The sequence below is a fragment of the Lagopus muta genome, chromosome 2 (assembly GCF_023343835.1).
Source record: "Lagopus muta isolate bLagMut1 chromosome 2, bLagMut1 primary, whole genome shotgun sequence".
Lineage (NCBI taxonomy): Eukaryota > Metazoa > Chordata > Aves > Galliformes > Phasianidae > Lagopus > Lagopus muta.
The window spans coordinates 86,287,138-86,313,193 of record NC_064434.1 but is presented as its reverse complement, the minus strand read 5'-3'; the positions used below and the strand labels follow the sequence as shown (position 1 = coordinate 86,313,193).

The 26,056-nt window shown below is 35.3% G+C and overlaps 1 protein-coding gene across 5 annotated transcripts in view; it reads left to right on the top strand.

Annotated features, from left to right (window-relative positions):
- MTA3 (metastasis associated 1 family member 3) overlaps positions 1-26,056 on the top strand; it is a 132,788-nt gene that overhangs the window by 89,630 nt on the left and 17,102 nt on the right. For 3 of the 5 annotated variants that reach the window (XM_048934808.1, XM_048934806.1, XM_048934804.1), the window contains 2 exons: positions 5,195-5,226; positions 12,122-12,276. In XM_048934808.1, the coding sequence (XP_048790765.1) occupies positions 5,195-5,226; positions 12,122-12,276 (187 nt within the window). Of the gene's footprint in view, positions 1-4,323; positions 4,404-5,194; positions 5,227-12,121; positions 12,277-16,406; positions 16,435-26,056 lie in introns of those variants that run through there. The other 2 variants (XM_048934805.1, XM_048934807.1) reach the window with 2 other exon arrangements.

Below are 26,056 nucleotides of genomic sequence, written 5' to 3'. Positions count from 1 at the left end.
CATACTGACAAATCTATGACAGAGAAGGGGAGGACTGAGGAAAAAAACAGTAATACATGGTTTAATGCTTTTGAGTAAGTTATGACTGAATAAGAACATGATTACAATTTCTTAGGGAAGTCTTACGTTGGCTTAAGTCCTCAGTATGGCCAATGCAGTACAAGATTCTCTTTCATGTCCCATGTATGACTCCTGCAAAAAACTGGTGCAACTGATACAGATGAGGGAGTGTGTCATTTTCAGACCATTATTCCTTGTTAACTGAGGGAGCTCATTTATCTCTTTTTGGAAATAGGGAGGCTTATGCTTAAAAATCTGATTATCAATCACAGATGGCTAAGAGACATAGCTCTAGTTCTATGCATCCACACGTAATTCATACACCTGAATGAAACAACACTGCTTAAGTGCCATTTATAGTACTATGGCTGTTACTACAGACTGTTGGTGTTTTCAGAAAATAAGGTTGTGATCAGAGACTGTTTTTCTTTTCCCAGTTCTTCTAGGTGTTTGTGTTCTCTCTTGTAGGAGGGAGAATTTTTCTGAATGATCTTAGAGAAGTGCTCTTTTAGTATGTTTTCAAATAACAGGAAATCTTGCATTCTGTAAGATAGAAAGAAAAGTATCAGTTTTTTTCTATTCTGGAAAAATGTACAGCATCATGTAACACGCATGCTGGTGCTTTAAACTACTCTGAGATACAGAATTTCCATTGCTGCTATAAACAAAATCAAAATGAGATATTTGAATGGTTTTCAGTAGTGAAGGCAGTCTCTTTCAAATGGGGAAATTTATATCTTCAGAAGATCACAGCATTGCAGAATGTTTCTTGCATCCTATCTTATGACTGGAGTTGATGATTATAAGACTTAGGTGTGACTATGAGGTGCTTTGTAGATATTGAATCTGGTCTTTAAATTACTGTGTCTGAAATTATTTCAAACAATCACTTTCACTCACAAGATGCTTAACTGTGCACAACAGTACATCCAAGTAATTGTGTTTCACATCAGGATGTTGTTTTCGTAGGATCTGTATTGATGATTTTCCATATTTGGAAAGATCGGGTAAAGTTATTTTACATTAATGTAATCTCTGTCAACTGACAACTCTTTCTTTGCTTTTATATGCATCAGAACCAAGAATATCCACAGGATGTCCAAGATGATACAGTTACTGATGGAGTATAGAGATTATTCTGTACCCAGTGATACCAATTGCATTACTCATGGGCAGAAGTACAAGTTGTTCATAGCTGAAGAGATTTTAATCAACAACTATGATCCCATTTTTCTCTTTTGAGACCTTCAATGTTGTATTTCAGCCTGAGATGTTTTGATAACTTCAAGAGGTTTCTTTCAACAGTCATTCTTCAGTTCCTCAGGGAATAAATTAATGAAGGATTCAGCTGTATCTAAGAATGAGAAAGAAATTTAATTGGCCCATTTTTGTAGGAAACCATGCATCTCTATTGTAGAAAGATAAGAAAGTGACATGAGAAATTGACAAAGTGAGAAAGACCTCAAAAAATTGTACCTTCTCTCCTAGGTGCTATTTTGGTCAGTCCCTCTCACTCTTTATGATTAACAGTATTGGCTATTGAAGAGATAAACAAGGAAAGAAAGCTTATATTTTACTCCTGGTTTTTGTGTTTGGTTTTTTTTTTTTTCCATTGGGAATTTGAGACTCTCCATCAAATATATGAAACTCTAAGCAGCCTGACAAGCAGAGAAACTAAATCTTTCCTGCTCAAAAAGAAAAAAAAAATAATAACATGTTTCCTTGGAGTTTATTTCGTATAACTTTGTGTGAAGTTATGTTAGGAAAAAGGTATTTTCACTGTTGGATTGAATCTCTCAGCAGAGAGAGATGCCTTTTCACTGTGGTGTCTGCTTTTTTTGTTATCACAATATTAGTTTTGGTAAAGATAGAGAAGTTCTACCAAGGTGGCAGATAACAACCATCAAATGCATATTGAAAAACATCAGATACTCCATTCATTTTAAAAATAAAACCATTTTTTTTCGTGCGTATTCTTCACATTAATTAACCATATGCCTACATGAATTGATTTAAACTTCATTTTATATACCAGTCATTTGAAACTGAAAGAGAAGAAATGAGATGGGATAAGCTATTGTGTGAATCTTCTGTAACCGTTTCTCCTGTGCTGAAACAAAATATGCAGTTAATATTGTACTGTGTACCCATTTTTCTGAAAAGTGAGATGCAAATGTTATTCATTGTTTTAAAGCCAGATTTTTTTTCTCTGAAATTTACCATGGAAATGTGTGGGCTAGTTTTGATCTTTGCTGTAACTGGTAAAAGTTTTTAAATACTTGTCTACATGGAAATGTGAGTACAGGAAGTAGATATCTCTGGGGATGTGGGTATTTCTCTAATGTTGCTGCCATTTGTTGGGCAAGCAGAGTCATCAGTGAAAGAGTCATTTACAGCTCTTTGTTATTTCCCAACTTATATATGACTCAGAGCTTTTATTTATATGAAGATATGAAATACTTCATTTGTAAGTCTTCATTACTTACATTCTGTTCTGAGAAGTTCAAAATAGGTTAGCATTCAAGCCTTGATGCCTCACTTTGAGCATTCTGTATGTTGCTTCCATCTTGTTGGACTAAGGAAAATCTGAAACTGGCAGTTGAGTAGAATGAGCAAACTAAATGGGATCACAGAGGGAGCTGAGGATATTTCACAGTGAGGTGCCCCCCTGAGCTGTCCCCAGTTTCTGCTGCTGAATAAGAATTTATTTTTATACATATAGATAAGGTGTAGGCATTATTTCACAGTAATGCAATCTTTTATAATTGGCAGAATAAACCAGCTCTTAAAACAGTAAACAATTAGAACAACTTTATAATCAAATTAGCTCACAAAACAGTGCAGGTGGTCATTCCAGGAATTAGATTCTGCTTACTTCCCTGTGGTAGAGTTTTAAAGAATTAAAGTTGCAGAAAGACAGAACTTGTCTGTTGGTTAATAGGGTTAGGAGCACAGTTACCTCACAAATTACATGCACTGGGTTTGAGATCTGAAGTTTGTACTTAGTAATTCTGTGTATGATTACTGCCAAGTGGATTCATTATTTATTGTAAGCTATGATTGCAGTGTAAAAGTTCTACTTTATTGCATAGTGTAATATGGAAGGCACCTTCAAAAAACTGCTTAAGCAGTTTAACTGGAAAGTTCCTCATCTGGGGAAGATACTTTTTGATACATTTGTATGTTTCTGTGTTCTTTTGCTTTTCTTGTCTGTGTATTCTCTCTCTAGTGTTTCAGATTTTGATCTTGGAAGACAAAGAGTCATCCTTAAATAAATTCAAATTAATTCTTAGTTTAAGGTTATATGCAATAACAAGGCAATGATAAAGCTTATTTAGAGGGAAAGGTTTATATAAGGGCATCATTTTTTTTAGTTCAAAGAATATTTAGTTAACAGAGTATGTGACAGTTTAAATTGTGTAACAATAGTACTTTATTAAGTAGCCTTTGCTAGATCTAGAATCTTTTGTCTACATCTACTTCTTAAAGAGATCTTTCAGTAACTTTTTTATTTATAAATCTACTCAAGTCTTTCTAGAAGGCTAGAAGGTGTTTCACAACTGAGATTCTATTTCAGTATCTGCAGCGCTTTATAAAAAAAAAAATAGCAAAAAATGATTCTTACCTAGATAGTGTAAACACTCTGCATGTGTAGCAGGTCTTTCTTTAGTTCCTTGCTTGATTATTAATAGGTTATCAGAATGCTAAAATCCCAGCATCAACAGCTGTTGGCATTGTATTAAGTGTGTAAACATATTGTTGAAAAATACTTTTAACAACCTCCAAGTCCATTCTGATGTTACATGTTGCAGTCCGCAGTTCATATCAATATCAATATTGGTATTAATATCAATTAATAACAAAGAAGATATTGTTCTGGAACATTGGTAATAGAATCATGACTAAGCATGTCTTTATAGAACTGAGCATATAAATCTGTGTCAAAAGGACAGTACCTCTGAAAAAGAGTGAAGATACTCTTATTTCTGGAGAATCTGAATATAGGAAGTATGTGCTTTAGTTAGTTCATTTCAGTCTGATTGTGAACGAGTGGAGATGTGTTGCTCTGCAACACATCTTTGTATTTCAAGAGAGAAGAAACCACATTCTTTTTGTTTAACCTGATTTTTAGCATTTCAGGAAATGGAGATGTGCTCTTTTAGGTTGTATCATTGTTGCTTTTGTTTCGTTTTGTTTTGGTTTCTGAGAAGTTGGGCTTGCAAAAATAGTGAGTCCTTTCTCAAGAGTTATCTCCTTCCACAGAGGTAATCGGGGTTTTCTCAGGAACGTTCCTCAAATGTTATTTGGCTGTAATGTCAAAACAGTAAGTAAACTTGTAATAACAAAAATAACTTCACTGTAAAGATATGAATTGCACATATCATGGGTTGCTTCACTCTACTCTACTAGGAAAAGCATAGTTGTGATGTAGCACCTATAGTATTGTAACGCCACAAAGGACAAATCTTCTGTCCCTGGTGGGAAAAGTAAAAACAACAGCAACAAAGGAAATGTACTGTAAGTTAAGTAGCAGGATGAAGTCTGTGTTGGCTATTGGCCTGGTCATGATTTCTCAGCAGTATTATGCAAATGTGTGTGTTTGATTGACTGTCTTGTAATTTATCATATATGAGATAGTAATTAAAATTTCTGAATGTTATAATTCTCAATCTCCTTCTGCCATTTAAAGTAAAAATCTATGAAAATTCTCGTGTAAAGGACAATGTAGTTTCATAGAGCTTTTCAAAATGGGAATAGTTATGGAATTATTACTGTTTGTATTTTTTCTACAATGCTAATCATTCATGAAAAATGATGCCACAATTTAAAAGCAACATAGAAAAAAATTTTCAGATGTGAAATATGAATTCTATTTTTTCATTTTCTTGCAGAAGAGAACAATTAAGAATAGATAATAATGAGTGCATGGAATAGTATACTTTTATCTGCTATGTATTTTCAGTGATGATTCTCATGTTTGTTTCATGAGATATCTTCCCAGTCCCTGCATTTCTGATATGCTCCTTGTTGTAGCCATGCAGAAACATCTTATATTTCAGGGTGAATGCAAGAAAATAAGATTTTTATGAGTGAAGACAATACTCTAATGCACTGTGGTTCTTCTGTTTTCCAGAATCATCCAGCCACTCTACAAGAACAATAATGGTAAGCATAAAGAAAATTTTATGTATAGATCAATCTATAGAAATGATTTGTCCTTTAACACAAAGTAGGTATGCTAGCTTTATAAGTCAGCTTGTTAGCAAGTTTTCATATAAAGTCCACTATCACTGTTGAGTTTAAGCAAGTCATTTCATGGGAAATTTTGGGGAAAATTTGATGTAGGGTAAATATTTTAAGAAATTGCAGTGCTGGTAGTTAGATATATGAATATCCAATTACAATTCTGGTATTATGTGTTTAAGAGATTTTTTTTCAATTATGTCAAATTGAAGTCAATTAAATCTCTTACACTGTATGTATATATCACAACAGAGAATGTTTAAAGTTGAAAAGATGTTGAGTAATGTCTTGTATCGTGTTTCTGTGAGGTTGGTTTCTGACTTTATCTTAAGTTTGATAGTTTGTGTTCCAGGGACAGGGAAGCACTTAAACTGACTGATAAACTTCTAAAAAGTTAGATTAAAAAGTTTTGTGCATGAAAATGTCATTGATTTCATGTCTGTCTTGGTTTTTTTTTAATAGAGTGAGACATTTTATCAGTCTCTTTCAGCCTCCTAATAAAAGTTAGATAAGGACTGAACAAAAGTTAAAGGAGAAGACTGAGTAGGATATGCCTATCTAGCAGGGATTTGGGGTCAGAGCTATTCACTTCAGAAAAAGACTAATTTTTTGAGGCAGACTTTTTACATTTTAAAACAACCTGGAAAAAACATGATGTCACTAGAGCCTTTGTTGTCACTCCTATGGTTTTCAGTGTTCATTTAAAATAGTTACTTCTTAGACATGTACGGCATTTGTGGGAAGTGTGAATTCCCACATGGAAACTTGATTCAACACAGAGGAAAGGGTAAACGTAATTCATTGCCTTTATCACCAATAACCATTAATAGTCTAATGCTAATAGGTAATAAATTGGTTAAGACTACAGACCACAAAAATTCAAAGCACTGGAGACATCTGAAAAGCAACATTTTGTTTTTCTACTGGGTGTGATACAATCCTTGCTGTGATTAATTGTATTGAAGTAGACTTGTTTCCACATAAGAAGTTTAACCAGTAGAATTTCTGTGCTATAACATGTTGAAAGGGATTGAAAATTTTTTCAGTATTTTTTCAAATTTTGCATTGATGTCAGAAAAAGAGCTAAAGGTTAAGAGACTGTTGAAAACAACATTCTTCATTTCCCTGTAATTTTTTTCCCCTGTTAATTTTCCTCCAAAGATAACACATATTTTGACAGTTTGTCTCTTCAGTGTATCAAAACAGCTGTAAGAACTTAACCAAAGAAATGTTCTTTTCCTGTACAAGTGTGTCCTTACACAAAACATGGCCAAGCATTTGAAGCAGTGAGAGGTTTTTGAATAACTTGAGTTCTCAACCTTCTTGCATTCTGAGCCTCCCCAGACCTCCTTGCTGAGAACTCAGACCTTTCAGACTAATTCTGTGCAACCAAAGCAATGCTGTAGTTGTCCGTTGCACTTAAATAAATAGAAGTGCAATTAAAAATAAGAATGCTAATTAGACAGTGTCAAAAGGCTATCACAGTGCCTGCTCTTCTCTAATAAAATAACTGAATGTGCAATGGAAAATTTCTTACTGCTCAGTAGGAAGATAATATCACTAAAGCCAGAAAATACATTATTCAGCTCATTAGAAGCAGTATGAGAGTGTCTATTCAACGCAGAGATAGTGAAGCTATGCTGTTGATGTCCATTTTTGAATGAGTACAGCAATAAATAAATTACTTTGAAATTAAGTCCACTTGTTCTGACCGATTATAGCTAATTTTCTAACAGATACAAAATTAAGCATAATATTTAATCAAACAGAATGAGAGAAAAATAGCGTAAGTAAGACATTAAATCTGATCTTTTATCTGAAGTTTCAGATTTGTGTTTAAATCAAAGCCAGTGTGGAATAGAGTGTACATTGCTATGGAAAAGAACACATAGTTTTTCTGAGAACACTATGTATATCTTTAATTTTTAAAGCTCAAGAATTGTGCATTCAAGTACAGTATTGTCCCCTATTGTTTGTTTCAGATTCTTGCTCATAAAAATAAAAAACCTAGAAAACTGCCAAGGGGTGTGTTTGTGTGTGAGGGGAATGAGTATCTTCTCCATTTTAAGTATAAAACAGATTTCTTGTTATTCTATGAATAGATGGCTGGGATAGTTTTTCATTACTAAATTGATCTATATAAATATTTACTTCAAAGTGCTGCATTTAATGATGTGGTTTATTCAGAGGTTACATAGCTTTTGTGTACATTCTGTTAAATGCTATGAACATGGTAGTAGTTTAGCCTGGCTTCTTTGGAAAGTAAGACTTTTTTTAGTCTTCTTCTTGCACAGAAGTCATTGACTATGATTTTCAGAATTAATTCTAGTCCAGGTATTTTGTTGAAGACTAAGTAGCAATCAGAATGTTCAAAATGATACTGTAGACTATTTGTTTAATTTCTTGCATATGATCTATTGTTTTGATTACTTTTAATAGCCTTCAGGTTTCTTGAATGAAGTTCTATACCAGAAGTGAGTCCATGTAAACATGTTTTGTAATTTTTGCATTTGTCACAAGTCTCCCTAAGTAAGCTAAACTAGCTCCAAACCTTGATTCTTTTGAGAGGGATAATGCCTGAGCAGATAAGAACTGCTTAGATGTGGCAAAAAAAAATAAAAATAATTTTAAAAATTCAATACCTAATTTAAACTCAGTGTCTAGATGTGGTTTACATGATATCTTGTATAATTAGGTCAATTAAATAAATTGAAGCAATTACTATGAATTACTGCCAATCATGTTGGGCACATGTGATTTCCTCTAGTGATTTTTTTCTTTGTTTAGAGATCTTATCTTACCGTTGGATTTTGTTTGAGAAAAAAATTTATATGAGAAAAAATGTAAACCACAAACAAAACCCACTGATTTTGGCCATGGAAAAATGTCCTTGCAGGATGGGAAGAGAGTTAGGTATGAAAAATTCAAAGCCAATTAGGATTTTACGATAATCCAGGTAAACATTTTTTCAGTCACAGCCAGCATAGACATTCCTCATTAATTTTTACATTACGCTTATAGTGCCTGCTGGTGTTATGTGCTTACTTCAAACACTTTTTTAATGTATCTTCTGTGTGAAAAAGAGTATTGCATTCACTGAGAATTGGAGGTGCCTCACTTGCGCTCATTAGGAAATGAAGAGTTGTGTACACAAATGGGAAAGTCATGTCCCTGCCAGGTGGGTGCTGATTAGCAGCACTTGCAAGCAGCTGTCAAAAATGGAGCTGCATACCTGCCTGCGTGTGGATTAAGTACCAGAGAATAGCACCCCTGCAGAAATGTTGTAGTGGGGGACAGATGGCACTGTGAAGCTGCTGTGACAAACACATGATCATCCTATAAACTCATCATTGGAGACTTGCTGAACACCTTCAGAAGATGACTTGTTTTCAGAAGCCTCTGAGAATGTCTTAGAGTCCTCAGCATGGAGACCTCCTTCCTGGCAGGTGAAACTTTTACTAGAGATCACTCTGTGCTCCAATCTTTATTGAATGCACCATTGTTGCCTTAAAGTTGTGATGGGGATTTTTTATTCCCTGCTTGGGTTGTAAGGCTGACTGGTGAGAGCTTTGTTTTCTCACCAAAACTTCAGTGCGTGCATTTATTAACACACTGAAACATTACATGATCAGGACACTTTTCTCTATTGGGCCTAACATCAAACTGTGGTGTGGAGGTGCCTTTCTAGGCATCTCGCTTGAGCTCAGAAATGTGTTTCAAGGAGTTATTTGTTGTGACACATGGGCAGACTCTAAACATTTATTTCCTCAGTTTACCCCTAGGAGGCTTTGCCCAAACCACACCTTCTTGTGCTTTGTGTTTCTCTTCCAGTTGCTCTCAGAAGTTTTCTCATAGTGTCTTTGGGGTATGGAACAGTTTTCTTTTAAGGATACAAGGTATCAGAATGAATGCATTCAGACTGGAATAACAAAGAAAGTATGAGGAAGTCGTCACTTATTGGGAAGGTAGATTTGTCCAACATGCAGCTGGCAAACTCTGAGTAAGCCTCCTGCTGATCTGCACTTTCCCACTGTTATGTGGACTCAACATACCTGTGATTTGTTGAAAATGGCAGCACAGCTTATTAGTAAATTCTCAAAATCAAAATGCCAAAGTTGCACACAATAGCATTACAACAAAATTATCATAGAATTCTGTGTGCGTGGTGTTTGACTGAGTAGAGATCCTGTGGCAGTGCTAGCAGTATTCTTGAGGCTTCCATAATCCTTCTACAATGGTGTATGCTCAGAGAGAAAAATAAAAAAGAGAAACATGGAAAAAAAAAAGAAAAAAAAAAAAAGGAAAAAGAAAAAGCATTTAAGTACTTAGTATGAAAGGTCTGTTTGCTCTGGGTATTGTCAGTATGACCATTTGACTGAAAGCTCATTTTAATACACAACGGTAAATATATTTTTTTTAGAGGAACTAATTGAACTGATTTTTCTACTTATAAATTGTTTGAGAAGTTCAGTTGTTCCTATTAACTGGAAATTGAAGATAATGTGGTCCCTTGCACACAGACTGGTCTTTAAGCAAAGCATAATTAATTTCTCTGAATAAATTGAAAGGACTCATGGAGAAGAGAAATACAAGGAAAAACAATAATCATTATGATGTGAGAGAGAGAGGAGACGATATTGTAACCTTTGCACTATTTTCTGTAATACTATATCTTGCCTGGAATAAGAATTAGATTCTGAGAAATGGGAAAAAAACAAACCAGTTCAGGACTAGCATTGACATCCGTCTTTACCACAGAAAAAGCATTATGAAAAAAAACCCGTAATTTTTCTATAAGGCTTAATTGTTTTACAAAGTTTTTGCTGTAGAAATGCACTTCTTGTATGTTGCATGATTCCTGAATATACTTTGCATGTTTATGAGTGACTTGAGTGAAGAAAACATTCAGTGGCATATTAGAAAGGAAAAGATACTAACCATTTTGTGTGAGAACTTAAACTTGTTTCTGTCTGGGGAAGCAAAAAAAAATTGCTCTTCAGTCCCTTGAATGGTCCTCTGTAATGTATGGCACTGCTCACTGCCAGGTAAAAATAATCACTTTGAATACAGTGTGAAATCAGTACATCTGGGCTGTATGACTGCATTTTCTATGCATGAATTGTTGCTCACTTTTTGAGCAGTATCCATTTTGTGCACTAAGACATCATCAGTTAAATAACTTGGATTTTTAAATTTATCCAAACTATGTATTTTATCCTAACTTTATTGTAAATAACAGCTGAATTACTTCTAGCAGCATTTTCATTGCTTGTTTCTCCCCACCAAAGCCAACACAACAAAATGTGAAAATCAAACTGCAGTCTAGACAGTGAATGGAAACCTGGAAAAATTTAGGCAAATATTAGAGGGCCTACTAGGGAAGATTTGTCGCCCTGTGTGCAACAGCAGCTAAATTCACCACAAATCTTCTTTGTCTCTAAGGCAAAGGTAAATAATTTTGTTCAAAGAAAGAATTATCTGTGACTCACTGAAGTTGTTGCTTTCCCCATTGCATCTAAGAAAACTTAGAGGTGATTGTTCAGTTTGTTACAGTAAAGTAAAGAATGCTGGAATTTGTGCTCAAATGAATAAAATTTCCTATTATAGGGAGTAAGTGGTCTGGATTAGGGTGTGTCAAAACTTGTGGCATAGTGGGAATGAAATACATTAAATATAAGTGTAATATTTGGCTGTTACATTTTTGTGGCATGATTTCAGAGATCAGCTTCATGTGTTCTGCCAAACTTTGTACATGTTATCAGCACCTTCCTTTCTGAAGGGCTGCAGACTGTTTCCCCATACATTACACAAAAAGAAAAAATACAATCAGTAATAAGGAATACTTGGATTATTTCAGCAAGAAATAATGCTTTTTCCTGAGGGGACATGATGCTGAATCCATGTGAGATAAAATAAGCAAAACTTTCGAATTCATATGTCTTCTAACATGTCTATTTTTATCAAATACTGCAATTACTTAATCCTACTGACAACTGGTTGCACAGCAAACAAGACTCTAAATTCAAGAATTAATGCACTCGTCATGGAATTTTCCTCCAAAATGTTTCTTACAGACAGTGCAGAGAACACTTGCGCTCTCTACTTGCATGTATATCAGAAGGCAGCCTTCTGAGACAACGCCTGTTGTATCTAAATCTTGCTAAACTATTAGTCCAACATGTAGTGATGGATCAATGTTCCATTTTATGTTTAATGTTATCTGTGTAGAATTTTTGCAGTCAGCTCTAGAATATATATAATGACTGGTGGGTCAGCTAACGAACTATGGCAACTGCCTAGATGATGTAAAAAATTTTTACAGCAGTACCAGGGTTCTTGTCCCATATAGTGATTTTTATTTAAAATAAAGCCAGATACATTAAGGAGCTATAAAGTGAGAAATGTGGATTTTTTATTGTTTATTGGATTAATGCAGTACTCAGATCAAAAAACAAATAATTGGTTGGGATACTGAGTTTTGATCAGAAAAATTTGCAAAATGAATTTGCTCCCAAAATCAACAGAATTCTGTTGCAAACTTGCTTGGTTCATGACATTAATTCATGCTTTGCTTCTCCTTTTACAAGTGGGTTTTAAAAAGCTTTCAGTTCTGTGGCTAAAACATGTCACTGTGCACAGATAATCAGGAGATGTTATCTAATTGGTAGGTACTTGTTTGAGAAAAGTTAGCTGTTTTTTGAGAATGACAGTGTGTGTAGGCTGCCCTTTACAGCAGAATCAGTTAAGAGAACTATTCTTGTTCCCTGGCAAATATCTTTCTTTTTTTTTTTTTTTTCTTTTTTTGTTGTGAATTCAGCATGCTGCTCCCCGTGTTCATATAACTAATGGTAAGGCCTTGCAAGCCAGTGCAAGTACCATTAAGACAAGCGCCATTCCAGTGATAAAGAGACAGCGGCAAAATTGGCTTGATGCTTCAGATGATGGTTTCTTTATAGCCACGGAAGAGACCAGGTAAGAGAAATGAAATTGAAGCAGGGAAAGAGGCTTGACTGCATACATGTTATTGATTCGCTATTTGAATAACAGTTTTTGTCATTACTTGAGGTTGTGTTACAGTGAAGAGCCACGTTACATCAAAGTGTACACCCAATTTTCATCTCTTGCTTATTAACTTTATCAGTGTTTCACTTTTTCAGTCTTATACTTTATGTGGCAGAGGTTAGAACTTTTTAAGTGTTACTAATTGTAATTCAAATACAATGAAGTTTGTGGCTGATCACGCAGCAAAGTGCATGCGTCTCCACAATGGAGGCTACACTAAAATTTTCAGAACTAGGAAAAATACATAACACAGAAGAGAGAAATATATAGCAGTCAGTGTCTTTTCTGGAATATAAATTCATTTCCAACTAAGGTAACAATCTTCTTCAGTCTATCATTTCCAAATTAATTGGTAAAATTTAATTAACGCTTACTTTTCCCAGAAGAGTTTGATATCACAGGATTGCTTGTAGAAGCTCCTCTATTCTTTTTTTTTTTTTTTTTCCTCTGCTAAGATCTGTCCTTTCCCAGTTTTAAACTCAACCTATGAGAAGAAGTTAGTCTTATTTTTGTAAGCTGGATTTCTTATTTAGAAGCACTTTAAAACCTTCCTTAGCTTTTAAGCAAGGGGATTATTAGGGCAAGTAACATCAGACTGATCTTCAATTCTGTGATTATTTCACAGGCCTAGAAAGGCTATCAATCAAAGAAAAAATGTTAATAATAAAATAAGAGTAGGATAATATATGTAAATGTAGAGCTAACCAAGAAAAATACACATATTTAATTTGGTTTATGGTAGATATTCATATGTGATAATTTGGTGGTTATTTCAAGATCATTTAAACATTGTACTCCATTTTCTTTTGCATGAGAGGTTCAGGAATTCGGTGATAACAGTAGGAGAATGATAAGCTCTTAGGCTTCTGATGTCTACCTCAGTGATAAAATTCAGTGCTTGTCTGATACTGCTCAGTGTGTATAGCCGCTATCAAACAAGTCCCTAGTGAGTATATCACCAAAATGTGACAGGTAACCTAAGCCACCAACTGGTTTAGAAGTTTTAAATGCTTTTATTCCCTTTTATTATAGAGAGGTGCCTGTCAAAAAATATGAGTCCTGTGCTGACAGTAGCTATGTCTCCCAACTGATCTTAGATGTAGCCCAGACAGCCAGTTTAGATGTTTAAATTCTAAATGATTGAACTATAACGATATGAGTCTTACCTTTGCAAAAACACTCATCTGAGATAGCTATGTCTGCTCAAATATCCCTCTCCATCTCCATGGTTGCAGAGGCCATTCCCTGCCAGGGCTGAGGTAGAACTGAGTTCTACCTGTGTTCTGAGTAAGGCAGAACGTGTGCCGTCTCCAACTCTGCATTGATGATGATGGATAAACAGGAGTTTAGATGTTGTGACTCTATCTGCTGTTTTCTTTACTTTTTTAATGATTTGAATGGCATTTGAAAGGCCCTTGTATGGGGATCATAGGGGAATATAACCTCAGTGATTGTCCTTCAAAAAAACTAGTGTCTAAAAGTGCATCACTAAAAGAAGTGCAGCAGGCAGTGCTTAAGCAACTTACATTGGTTGAGCCACTCCTGGACAGTTTTCTCCAGTCTGATAAGACCTAATGCTGTAGGTCTAGCACAAGTACACAGGCACTTACATTCCTTCCGTGGTATCGGCACACCAGGAGTAATAGTACCTCAGCCATAACAAAGTGCAACATTCAAAATTGTAATTAGTGTGAGACAGCAACTTCTATCCCTTGAAACTCCATTTCATGTGAGATTGTTCCTTTTCTCTTGCAGGTCTTTTCCTTTTTTTTTTTTTCTTTTTTTTTTTTTTTTTCTTTTCTTTTTCCTTTTTTTTTTTTCTTTTTTTTTTTTTCTTTTTTTCCAGTTGATTCCTTCCATAACTCCAGGGATGTTTTCTCCTTCCTAACTTTTTCCTTTGTTTTTTTTAGATTCCTTTCACCCTTATTCTAAGATTATTTGAAAGAGATATAGTGTAGCTCATTCTATTCCTGGCTTTCATTGGCCTCTGGCCTTTGTAACTTGAAGTGGAAAGCCCTACCTGGTCCTGCTGCTAATAGTGTACTGATTTTCCAGACAGTTATTAAATGTTCTGCTCCTTGGGAGAGAAGATCAAGTAGGCATTGGTCTCTAACAATTAACCTGTCTTGTGATAGGAGTTCATACAGTTGAGCATGGCTATGACATAGTTGAATGCACACAATGGCAATGGGAAAAGATATTTTACGTATGGAGGAGATGACTGTGAAAGCAAAACACAATTTACCCAGTCCTACCATAGAATGAAAAAGGAAAATACTTCACTTGCCAGTTGGCAGCCATTAAAAAATGTGCTGACTGCTCAGTTCAGAAAAAAATAATCACATTTGAGTCAAGATACCAACTTGTTTTTTAAGGCACGTTTCCTTATTTTTCTGCATCAGAGTCCCGTATGTATTATCATGTGTATTTGTTAAAAATACATGTGAGAAAGACATATGCTAATTACAATATTTTTTCATTATAATGTTTGGATTGGATGGTATATAACAGTTTTCATTTCTGTCCAAAAATATTTTTGCTTGTGCAGTGAATTAAGGTTTAAGGTACATATTTCTATAAAACCTCCAGCAGTAAGTCTAGGTATTCTTAGACATTTAGCTAAAAAATTATACCACAATAATGCTTCTAAACTAAATGAGGTGCCACTTGATTTTATTGTAACCAAGCCAAAGATGTATAACATAAGCATTCAAAACATTATTGTCTTTCAGTAGGTAAACTGAGTATGTTTTTATGCCTATACTTTTATGTTAAATGATATTTTAAAAGAAATTATTATCATTCTTCCCACCTCTGAATTTAAGCTCCAATCATATTTCTCTTAAGTTCAATACTGTATGTCAGATTGTTCAGATTCCAGGGTATTGGTAGTGATAGATGAGTAGGGTTCTAAGTATTCAGAGCACGGAAAGTAGTTATAGAAATTACAACTAGTCTAATTTTTCCAAGGCAATCCTTGGAATTATCCTAGAATTTTAAGACCACGACCTGAATGCCTATTAGGCACTTCTGACACCTGCGTGAGTTCAGCTTACTTGGGATTTCAACATCTGTGTTCAGTCACACAATCAAAGCAGGAATTAATCTAGGTGAGAAGTAGGTAACAGTTCAAAAGCACTTACCGTAAAGTTTCATCACAATTTTATGTTGAACTTTAATGAATTTAATATTTTCACATTTTTCTTTATTCATTCACTTCCTGAATGAAAAAGAAATTCTGATTTTCTACTCTAAAATAACTCGCTCAAGTTTTTATTCTAAAGTGCAAATCTATTTACATGATTCACTGAAAAATCACTCTTTAAAGAGCCTTATATTCATCACTACCCACCAAGGGAGTCTACTTATTTCCTTTTAATATAGTTTGATATTAGCTGCTGGGATTGTCCTACCACTATGTGTATAATTGAGATCAGAGAGTAGTCTCATAACTATAAAGAATTTTATTCAGATCATTGTACTAAATCACCTTTGCCGTAAGGAATCTTTCTATTTCCATTTTGTTGACTAGCTGTAATGTAGATTCTATTGTAGGCTCTGCTAGAGATTAATGCAAAAATTGGCTACAGTGTGTGAAATTAAATTCTTTGTAATGAATTACCATTCTGGGTCTTATATAGTAATTGGGAAAATTCTTATGTGGTCTAGTGAAACTTAATGAGAATGTAATATATCAGCTTAATATCTGTTGCGTTACATATGACAATTTGTAAATAAAACTAGTATCTGTAGATTTTTATTTTTCTTACCAGTTCTAGGTATGCAATATGTTTCTATACATAACACTCTGTCCATTAATAGAACATGTGTGTGTGCTGTCAATTATATTTGTACAGGGACAGCTAAAATATTGTGTGGAAAATGACATTTTTTTCAGCATTTGCATTATAAGAAATGTCTGGAAAGGTTTGACTGGAAGGGTTATAGCTGCAGATTCCATATGCTTTCCCTTCATGGGCCAAGAAGCATATTTGCATATAGAAACACAGTTGAATGACTCAATGCTTGTTTCCTTTCAGCGCTGAAGCAGTTAGAAACCTTCTCACGGTAAGTGCAACTCCATTGGGAATGAGTTAACTGCAACTGTTAAAATTAGAATGTGATCTTTAGCTGTTACCAGCAGACGTTGCTTCCTTTTTGCTGATAAAATGGTTTGAGAGGCATCTCTGTGCCAGCATTATATAGGCAATTTTCATATTCTTCACATCATGTTCTTCCTCTCTAACAAAAAAGCTTCCCTTGATTTTTTTGAGTTACTATGTAAGGTGTTTATGATAATTACCTGATAGCACTCATTTTTACTTATGCATGTCTCATAGCACACACAAAAGCTTAAAGCTAAAGTTGCATGTTGGAAAAAAAAGAAAAAAAAAAGAATGTGGTGCTCACAAACTGTGTTGAGCAAAATATTGTATCTTGCTTTTGCCATCAATTGCCTTGTTCTTTTGCAGAAGTGGGGAAGACTAATTCTGGTGCTCTGGCATTTCCTGCTAGCAATCAATGCACTGCAGTTCTATCAGTGTAAATCCTAAACTTAAGTGAACCAAACCCTTGTTATATTACAAGTTGCTAATAACTTGCCATTGTCCCATCTCCCTCCAACATGGGTTTTAATATCAAGTACTGTGTTGAAGTTAACGGTTGGAGAGGCTTGCTGGGAGAAAAGGGACGGGTAGAGGGGTAAATCTCCTGTGTCTTGATTCTTTACTAAAGAAGATACATGCAGATATGGACCAAAGTCAGGATTCCATTGTTTACTCTGAAGAGGAAGAGCTCTTCACACATGCAGTTTCTGATCACAGAAACGCTCATGAACATGTATACTTTTTTTCTCAGTTAACCTCCATTATTATTGAAGTTTTGCACCAAAAAAGTATTGTTAATGCTCACTCAGGGGTGGCCTCTGCTTTTCATAAAGATGAGTCAGTTTGATTTGAATTGGGATTCCAGATCTGAGCCTCTCATGATTGGATCACAGAGCATAGTGCCTTTTCATTTCTTTACTTGCATGGAACTATGGCCATATGACTCCCATTCTGTATCTGACTGCATGGAGATGCTTGACTGCACACTTGGAGAATCAGCTGCAACTCTAACAATGCTATGCACCAGCTGCAAACCTCTAATCAGAAAATAAATAACCATTTAAAGACGCATTTTTCTGATTCCTTTACTTCTGCTGGATTATATCACTGTCATACATCTTGAAAAGCAGGGATTATAGAATTAGAATATCTCTTTTAGGATTATGTCTAATCCTTGTTGATAGGATTGTAAATATTGATTGGATGAATGTGACTCCAGGTGAGCTTGCAATCATTTCTAGTACAATACAGCAGATGGGGAGTTTGGGGAGGAATTGTCCCTGCTCCAGGTAGAAGTCCTGCATGGCTAAGTATTATTCAAAGTTGCTATATTTTGTCACTTTCCTCAAAGCAAAAATCTATAGTCTAAGAATTTCAATGCTATTTTAACCTTATTTAGTGTGGAACATTGGTGAATGTTTTGTATTGTTGATGCCTTATAAGTGCTAATTCTCCCCTGACTCTAGCTGAGGTGCTGTGATGCGGAATCCCTATCAGGAATATAGAAAGTAGGTCACAATCTCTTGACCTTTGTTTCTCTTTGAGTAGTTTTCATGGATCTGCAGATAGTTTCTGATGTTATTCATCTATAGGTGCTTTTCTTCTAGCTCATTTTATGATACCTTCTGAATCAAAGTAATATTGCTGTAATAATGCTGATGTTTTTAAGAGCAGGACTTTTCCATGAAACTAAAATCAGCATCATTTGAAGTGAAGATTTTTTTTTTTAACATGTTAAATGCATAATAGATATCTACACGGAAAACAACTCCAGAGCTGCAGTGTTTCACCTATTCTCTCATTTAAGGATTGGTTCAGTATAAGTTATGACATTCTTGGTTGCTGTTGGGCTTGAAGAGCATAAGCTGTGAAGAATTTTGTTTTGTTAATCTTCAGAACAAATGAAATACAACCATGTTGGCTTGGGAGCTCTGTTTAAGATAAAGTTTCAGTGATGTTGTAGTAAGCTACTAATCTTGTTTAAAGCTACAAGCTAAGAGGAAGATGTTGACACTTTTACGCAGAAAGAAGAAGAGAAAACTGGATTTAGTTTAGTGCTCCCTCACAGGCTTCTGTGAGACCTCATGCTTGTATCTCCAAGCATTTAGATGCCCAACTCCTCATAGCAAAATTCATAAGCTGACTAAATACTTTGTTGGAGATTTGAATATAATTATGTACAGATCAGTTTTCCATCTGAAGAATCAAATGAAGACTACTTTATTCTTCCATAAGGCTGTTATACACAGAGCATGTCAGAAGGAATCGCCTTTCAGACACTTTTTACCTTTATATGTAATGAAGTCTCACGGAAATGCTATCCACAGGAGTCCAGAAGCTGCTGACTGGGACTGGGCAATTTGTTAGTTTCAGATCCATCTCCACTGATTAGAAGGTGAAAATTAATTAGTCCACGGCTTCAGTGATGACAGCAGGGAGACAGAGGGCTATGAACAGATGGTTGTAAATGACCTAGTTACTGCTGCCTGAAAAGTCACACAGTTGAATCTTGTAAAATGATCTTGTAGAATACTACCCTGTTGTGAGCAGAAATTCACATATGCAGCTTCTCTGTGGTGGCTTAGATACCAAAACATATTTTGCAATTGCATTTTAGGTAGGAGTCAAGTGTGGTTAATTTACACAACTCAGCTAAAGAGCAATGACACTTTTAGAAGTGTTACTCAACCACTTGCACGCATCCTCTGTTCACTTTGAGAAGAGTCATTTCATGATCAGACAGAAGGCACGGAAATAGCCAGTGTATTTTATATTTGAGAGGGGAAATATAATTCTCAAACGATTTTTTGCAAAATTTTATTTTCCTGGAAAACCTGGAGGGGAGGGGGAAAGGAGCTGAAATTAAACACGGGGATGGTAAGTTCGTTAATGATTGTCTTAAGCACAGATGTTGGTGGAAAAGCTCCTGTAAGATTACTTAACTTTCCCAGGAACCTCATTTGTTTTGTTAGACCTTCTAATCCCAGTTCATTAAAGCTCTTAAATGCATGCCTGGCTCCCACTGAGTGCAGACAGGTAGACTGAGTGTGTCAGGCAGTAACTCAACCTTATGTTAAATTAGGATGTCATGCAATTTTTTTCACCTGTTTTCTTAGAATTTGTGTTTTGTTTTTTTTTTTTTAACTTTGAATTTCTTGCAGGACTGTTGGCCATTTCTAAAGGTTTTCCCTCAAAAGCCATCTTTTGTGTTTGTGCAGTAGATTTCATGTAGCTGAACCCAATCCTCTTTACAAGGTGTTTTAACTGAAGGTCCTAGGGCTTACTTTTTGTTAGCTGGTTGCTTAGCTTTTTCCTAAATCCACGTCCCCAGTGGGAATGTATCACCTTGTAATTCTTGGCCTTATTCTATTGTGGGAGTTAAAAACTTATTTGATTTTGAACATGAATTTATTTTCTATAAGAAAACATATTTGTATGTGAAGCCAGTTTCCATTTTAAAAACACTTTCATGGAGCCTTGGGAAACATATAAAAATGTAATGAGAATGCTAACATGTCAGACCAGCATAGTCTTCCACATACTTCGTTATCAAAGAAAGTCAAGATCGAGTATGCAGACTTTATCTGTAGCAGTGCTCAAGTAACACTAGTTCTGAATTAAAAGCAGCTTCTCCTCACAATTTCTGAGCCTCAACCACAGAGTTTTATCGCATTAGTTCTCTGCTATTGATGGCTGTAATTCTCAAACACTGCTGCTAAATTTCAGTTATCAAAGATTACTTTTTTTTTTTTTTCACTGACAGAAGATTTAATTTTGAAGTAGTCTATATATTAGTGTATATATTCAATCGTTTATTATTTGTTATGTTCTTCCAAGTACTTGAATTCCTTAAGATCTGTTAAATGCAAGATTCTGTAGCATTAATGTAAGTAAGGCTGTGGAGAAGCAAATGTTGGTCTCTTTTTGTGAAAAAGCTTGCATAAGTAAGTACACTGGGATTTTGAATGTAAAATACTGGAGAACGTAATGATTGTGAAAGACAATCATGGAAATAACTGTCAGTTTCTTGTCAGACATTTAAGGAGACAAGATGGGTGGTTGATTTCATTACTTGTGCAATGAATAGAGGTTAAAACATTTACTTGACCAAATACAATAGAAATATTGTGTAAGTGGTAAAAGCTCAGATTCGTGCTTCACAATTCCTGTTGCACTAGACAAGGCATTTAACATCTGAGTAGCTCCAGCTTTTAGCCTGTAAATTTGAATAATATTAATATTCAGCTACTCTCATGGATGTTCTGCAGTTTTTAATTAAACAGACCAACAAACACTGTGCAATACTGGCAGGAAACCTTTGGCTGTAAGACTGGAGAGCTGAATGAAATCTTCTGAGTGTAATCAGAAAACAAACTAGAGTAGACCCTTGGTACTATGAATATTAAATAAAAATGCTGATCTTAAATGAAGATTACCTTAAAAATTAGCATATTAAGTCATGGTGTGGCAGAGCTTTCCTCTTTGGAGGAAAGCGATTGATGCTGCAGAGCAATCCCCCCGGGTCAGTTTTTTAAGGTAAATTTTGGTATCCAGCTCTCTCTGGTCTGAAGGATTAATTCTGATTTTCTTCCTTTGCTTAATATTAAATAGTGCCAAGAAGCTCATCCAAGTGTACTCTGATCAGTACATGTATTATTCCAGGAAAAGTATATGCATTATTGATAAAGAGAAAATATTGCCTTTTTTTCAGCTTTAGGTGATGTAAAATTGTAAACATAGAGTTCAGGCCACTAAACTCAGCTGAAATAATCAGTGTAAGAAAAGAAACAAACAAAAAGCTTAATATAAGGTCATAGAAAGTATTCTCCTAATAATTAAAATACTAAAGTAGTTATGTTAGAGTATTTGAAGCATATTGAAAGTGGAAAAGACAACAAAATGCAAGATTTTTTTTTGTTAAGCATGTCATAGAAAAATATTTTTCATGTTCTTCAGTTTCTATCTTAAGCATTTTTTTTCTTAATTTTTTTTTTGCTTTAAAGCTACTAAAATGTGAGCTCATGTATGTTTTTGAGAATTATGCTGCTAGATCATGTGTCACCAAAACATCTGACCAGTCTATACCTAGCTTAAAGGACAAACCATCCAAGTCAAAACATAATCACAGAATTGAAATCAACAAAAAAAATTCTTTCTGAATCGAAATGGTGAGACTAGTCAGGTAGGGTTTTATTCCATCTATTGCTATGTATGTGGCACAGAATGTTTGTAGACCAAGGCCAGAACTCAGACGCTGTGTGTTCTTAACCCCTTCTTAAAGATATAAAAAATTGTCTTCTGGAATAACGCAGGAATCATAAATTACTATGCAAGATGTTCAGGAAGGAGGTGAAAGCATTTCTTCATTTACCCTGCCAGTTCTGATGCATTTTCTCTCAATTTTTTTTGTCTAAGAAAAAAATGTATGCTGTCATGCGGGATATATTTTCATCTAATAGTGGGTTATATTTAATATACAGAGTGACTATTCTTCTTAAAAATACTAGATGGTGATGACAATTTCTAATGGCAAAGTATAAAATTCTGTAGTGTGGGAATTCACCCACATCCTTTAGGGGAAGAATAAAGGAGTTGCTTTGAGGTCTTCTGGCTTTTGTGCCCGTGGAAGATTTTCTGGCTCCTTGGGTTCACAGAGTGCAGACATACTGACAAATGTGTGGTGATCTTCTAGGTACGCTGATAGGGAAGGAGAGGTTAAGCAACTCTTTCCTTAATAGAACAAATTCATGCCTTAAGCTGTCTGAAGTCAGTGTTAACTAAGGAGAGGCTAATTAATTTCAAACAAGGTTCAAAGCAGCTGTCCCATAGCTCAGGTTACAGGTCTGTTGAAGCCTGAGACATTGTTTTGTTTTAAAATACATGAATAATTTACTTTTCACCCATTCCATTGATCTACTTTTGCTAGGTCTCATTCCCTCTAAGATGGGTGCTGTGGTTGAATGCCACGACTCCACAGACTGGCCTTTCTCCCTTCTTTGATGGAAACTGAGGAACATGACTCTGTGTGTGCTTCTCCAATAGGCACTGCTTTTTGGCTTGCAGCAGGGGATAATGTCATTGCTGAGTTAGCAAAACTACACCTGAGAGGTAGGGCAAGTCCCCAGCTACTTAATCCATGGTGAGACTTGCATTGTCTGTCATTGCTACAAACTATATTGAGGTTTTTCTTTGAAATGAATTTAGAGGGGACTGGAAGGAGTCACAGCTTCTGTGCTGCCAGCATTGCCAAAAAGTGAGCAAGCCCATGTTGCAGTCAAACTGATGTGCTATCATTTTTGTCCTAGCCATCTGCAGTGGGTAAATTTAGTCTCTTGGTGGTAAGTACCAAGCTCACAGATGAACTGTGAGAATAATTCTATCGTTGATTGTTAAGGTTTAGTCATCATGTGATGACTGCTTTATGACAGAATCTATTTAGAACGTTTCTTAGGGGTTAATAGATAAGTTTATCTCAGTTCCAACGTTCAGCTGAAAAATTAACAGTAATGCTGAGAATAATATTTTGCACTTCTTTAATTCTTTCTCTCAGAGCACTCAAAGCCACTTTACAATATTAATGAAACATGCAATTTTCAGAGAAAACAAAAGTATGGAAAAATCTGCAAGATGAGATTATTTTTCAGAGAGCCATGCCAGTTGTTTGCAGTAAAAGTGATATAAATAATTTCAATAACGGGTCAGGTCCCCTCTAGGAGGCACTCAATAAATGTACGCGAAGGGATAGTTTCTGCTCCAAGGAAGTTGGGTTTTTTTAGTAGATTTTAAACCAGCAGCAAGTAGAAAGAGATAGAAAGGCAGCTTGTGCCATTCCACAACACTGTCATAGAAGACTGTACTTCAAACACTTGACCTGGCTTTTTCCTCTCCGTAATGAAATGGCTCAAAAACATTGTTTACTGCTTTATGTATTCATAGTAACTCTAAGCTGTTGCTCTGCTCTGAAACACAAAATGCCCTCAATGTGGTATGTTGTTTGAAAATAATATATTAAGCTTCTCAGGAAGATCTGGCACAATGACTTTTAGTGGGTGTGTCTGTAAAGTGTTCACAGAGAACAGTTTTTCCTCTTAATATCTGTGCCAAATTGGAAGTTAACCACAAGCAAAGGAAAAAAACTTCCTTGCTAGAAGGGAAAAAATAAGACAAAAGAAAAAACAAATCCATTTTCTTATGCTTGCAATGGACTTGTTCCTGTTGCACTACCAGCAACAACTATGTAATAATACAGTGGCTGCTCCAAAAGCATTTGTATGATGCTGAAGTATCTACAGCAGCACCTCTTTAATCTCATAAAGATTTTAGCATGCTCTGCCACCTGTATTACTTTTATAATGTAAACTAGTGACTCAAGGCAAGTGTTTTCTGGTAACTGTGTACATAATAAAACATACTTTGTTTTGTAAATGAGCATTTCACAAAGGAGTTTATTGTCCTAGTTTCTATAATTTTGAGGTTAGGCCAGAACTTTAATAGAATATATAGGTACACTTGAGCCTGAAAGTGTTGGGAGAAAAAAAAAAAAAAAAAAAAAAGCCTATATCAGCAAGCCAAACAGACAAATAAAATACAGCATTCCCACTCTGCATTTCCACACAGGTAAAAATGAAGGAAGTGCTATGAGTTACCAAGTTTTGAAGGATCTGTATCTGCATCTACGAGTTCATCTCAGTTAATTTTTCTTTTAGTAGACTCAGCACTGCTCACTTTATTGCCTTTCACTTAGTTTAAAAGTCTTGTTGAAATTAATGGAAAGACTGTAGGACTCCTAAAACAGTCCCCTTTCTTGTAATTTAATCCACTAAAGAGTTATAGTGTACTTCTGGATACAACAAGCCTTCAGGGAAATAAATGGTAATTAAGACAATTATGCTACAAGGAATCATGGCTACTTATTAAGTAGCTGTGTTTTGCTGGGTGGCCTTCAGCTTGCACTCAAAGAGCTTACATTACACACAATGTTTGCATTGCCCTGGAGCAGCAGCAGCAACTTCACACATCTTTGTCACTTGAAATATAGAACATGGCAAACTTAAAATTGTTATTTAATGCGTGTCTTGATATTAACACTGATTGCAAATTTTGCATAAAGCATATACAAAAATGCAAAATTCCGCCTTGTTGTAGTCAGTGTTTAAAACTCTGCTCTCTTCAGGGTGGTAGTATTTTGTAAAGCTGGCAGATTTAAGTTTCTGCTTACAATTGGCAAGTCACAGTGAGTAGTGAACCCCAATCTAAAGTGTCAGTGAAATTTCAGTGTTGACTGTGCAGCTGATCCATTCTCTTATGCTTGCTATGGACCTGTTCCTGTTGCACTACCAGCAACAACTGTAATAATACAGTGGCTGTTCCAAAAGTATTGTTTTGTGTGTTATTCTGTTGACCCACGATGTCAGAGGTGGATGTTGATTGGTTAAACCTTCCCACCTATTCTCCATTACATGTTGTTGCAATGTAACAGATAGCAACAGAGGAGCAGTCTGACAAAATGGGGTCTGAGACGAAAATCTCTGTTCCTGAAAAATCTAAATATCACAAGAGGTTGTAAACTTCAGTAGATGGTTACTTAGAGGAAGTAGAAGTGCAGAATCCACTTAAATCCTAAAAACGGGTTGGTTCAATGAACTTGTTTGTCTAATCATGTTTGAGCATGGCATAAATGCACTATTCAGTGTAACCACTGTTTGTACATAGTGTATCACAGTCCCTACATAGAACTTGCAAAGAGAAAATACATCTTAATAGTGTGCAGTACTTACATACATTTCCATATTTCTCTGAATAGCTGCCAGGCACCTTATTTACCTTTATTCTGCAGTTACTATCGTGTACATAAGTAATTTGTCACCCTCTACATTCGCAACAGTGCATCACATCTGACATAGAAATGAGTGCAGTGGGCTTTATATACCAATCCCCTGTTTGAAGGTTCGATTCATTTTCCCACCTTTGGTCTCGGGAGGACTAGAAGTACAATGCAAAGGCTTTAAAACATTTTTTAATTAGCATTTCAAATGAAGTCTTTAACACATCATGCTTCAAGCACCAGTACAAGAATCGAAAGAAAAAGCGGGTGAAAATGGCAATTACTCTTTCCTAACAACTGCAAAGGATGTTATCACCGCTACAGATATTAAAGTCATTTACTTGCCAGCACCAAATAAAAAGCTGTATGTAATTAAAACATATGGCTGGCATTAACTGAAAAAGGGACAGGAAATTGAACATTAAAGGTGACTCTGCCCTTAATTTGCTGTATTGCTTGGGGAGAGAGGAGATTGTATTGAAGTGTTCTGGGAGAGAGAGGCGCCGACAACCTTATCTTAGAATTTCCTACCTTTTGTCAGTTACCATTATAACCTGATTACTCAAGTGTTTAAAAAAAAAAAAAAAAAAAAACCTGATGAAGGGTTGTAAAACATGATCAGTGGCTCTTAAAAAGTGTAACTGTTTTAGATGTTAATTCTTCAGCATAATGAGTCCATTTCCTCCACTCTGTATATTTTTGCTATTAAAGTCAGTGGAAATTTCCATCCTTCGAGTTTTATTTCTGCAAGCTAATTACT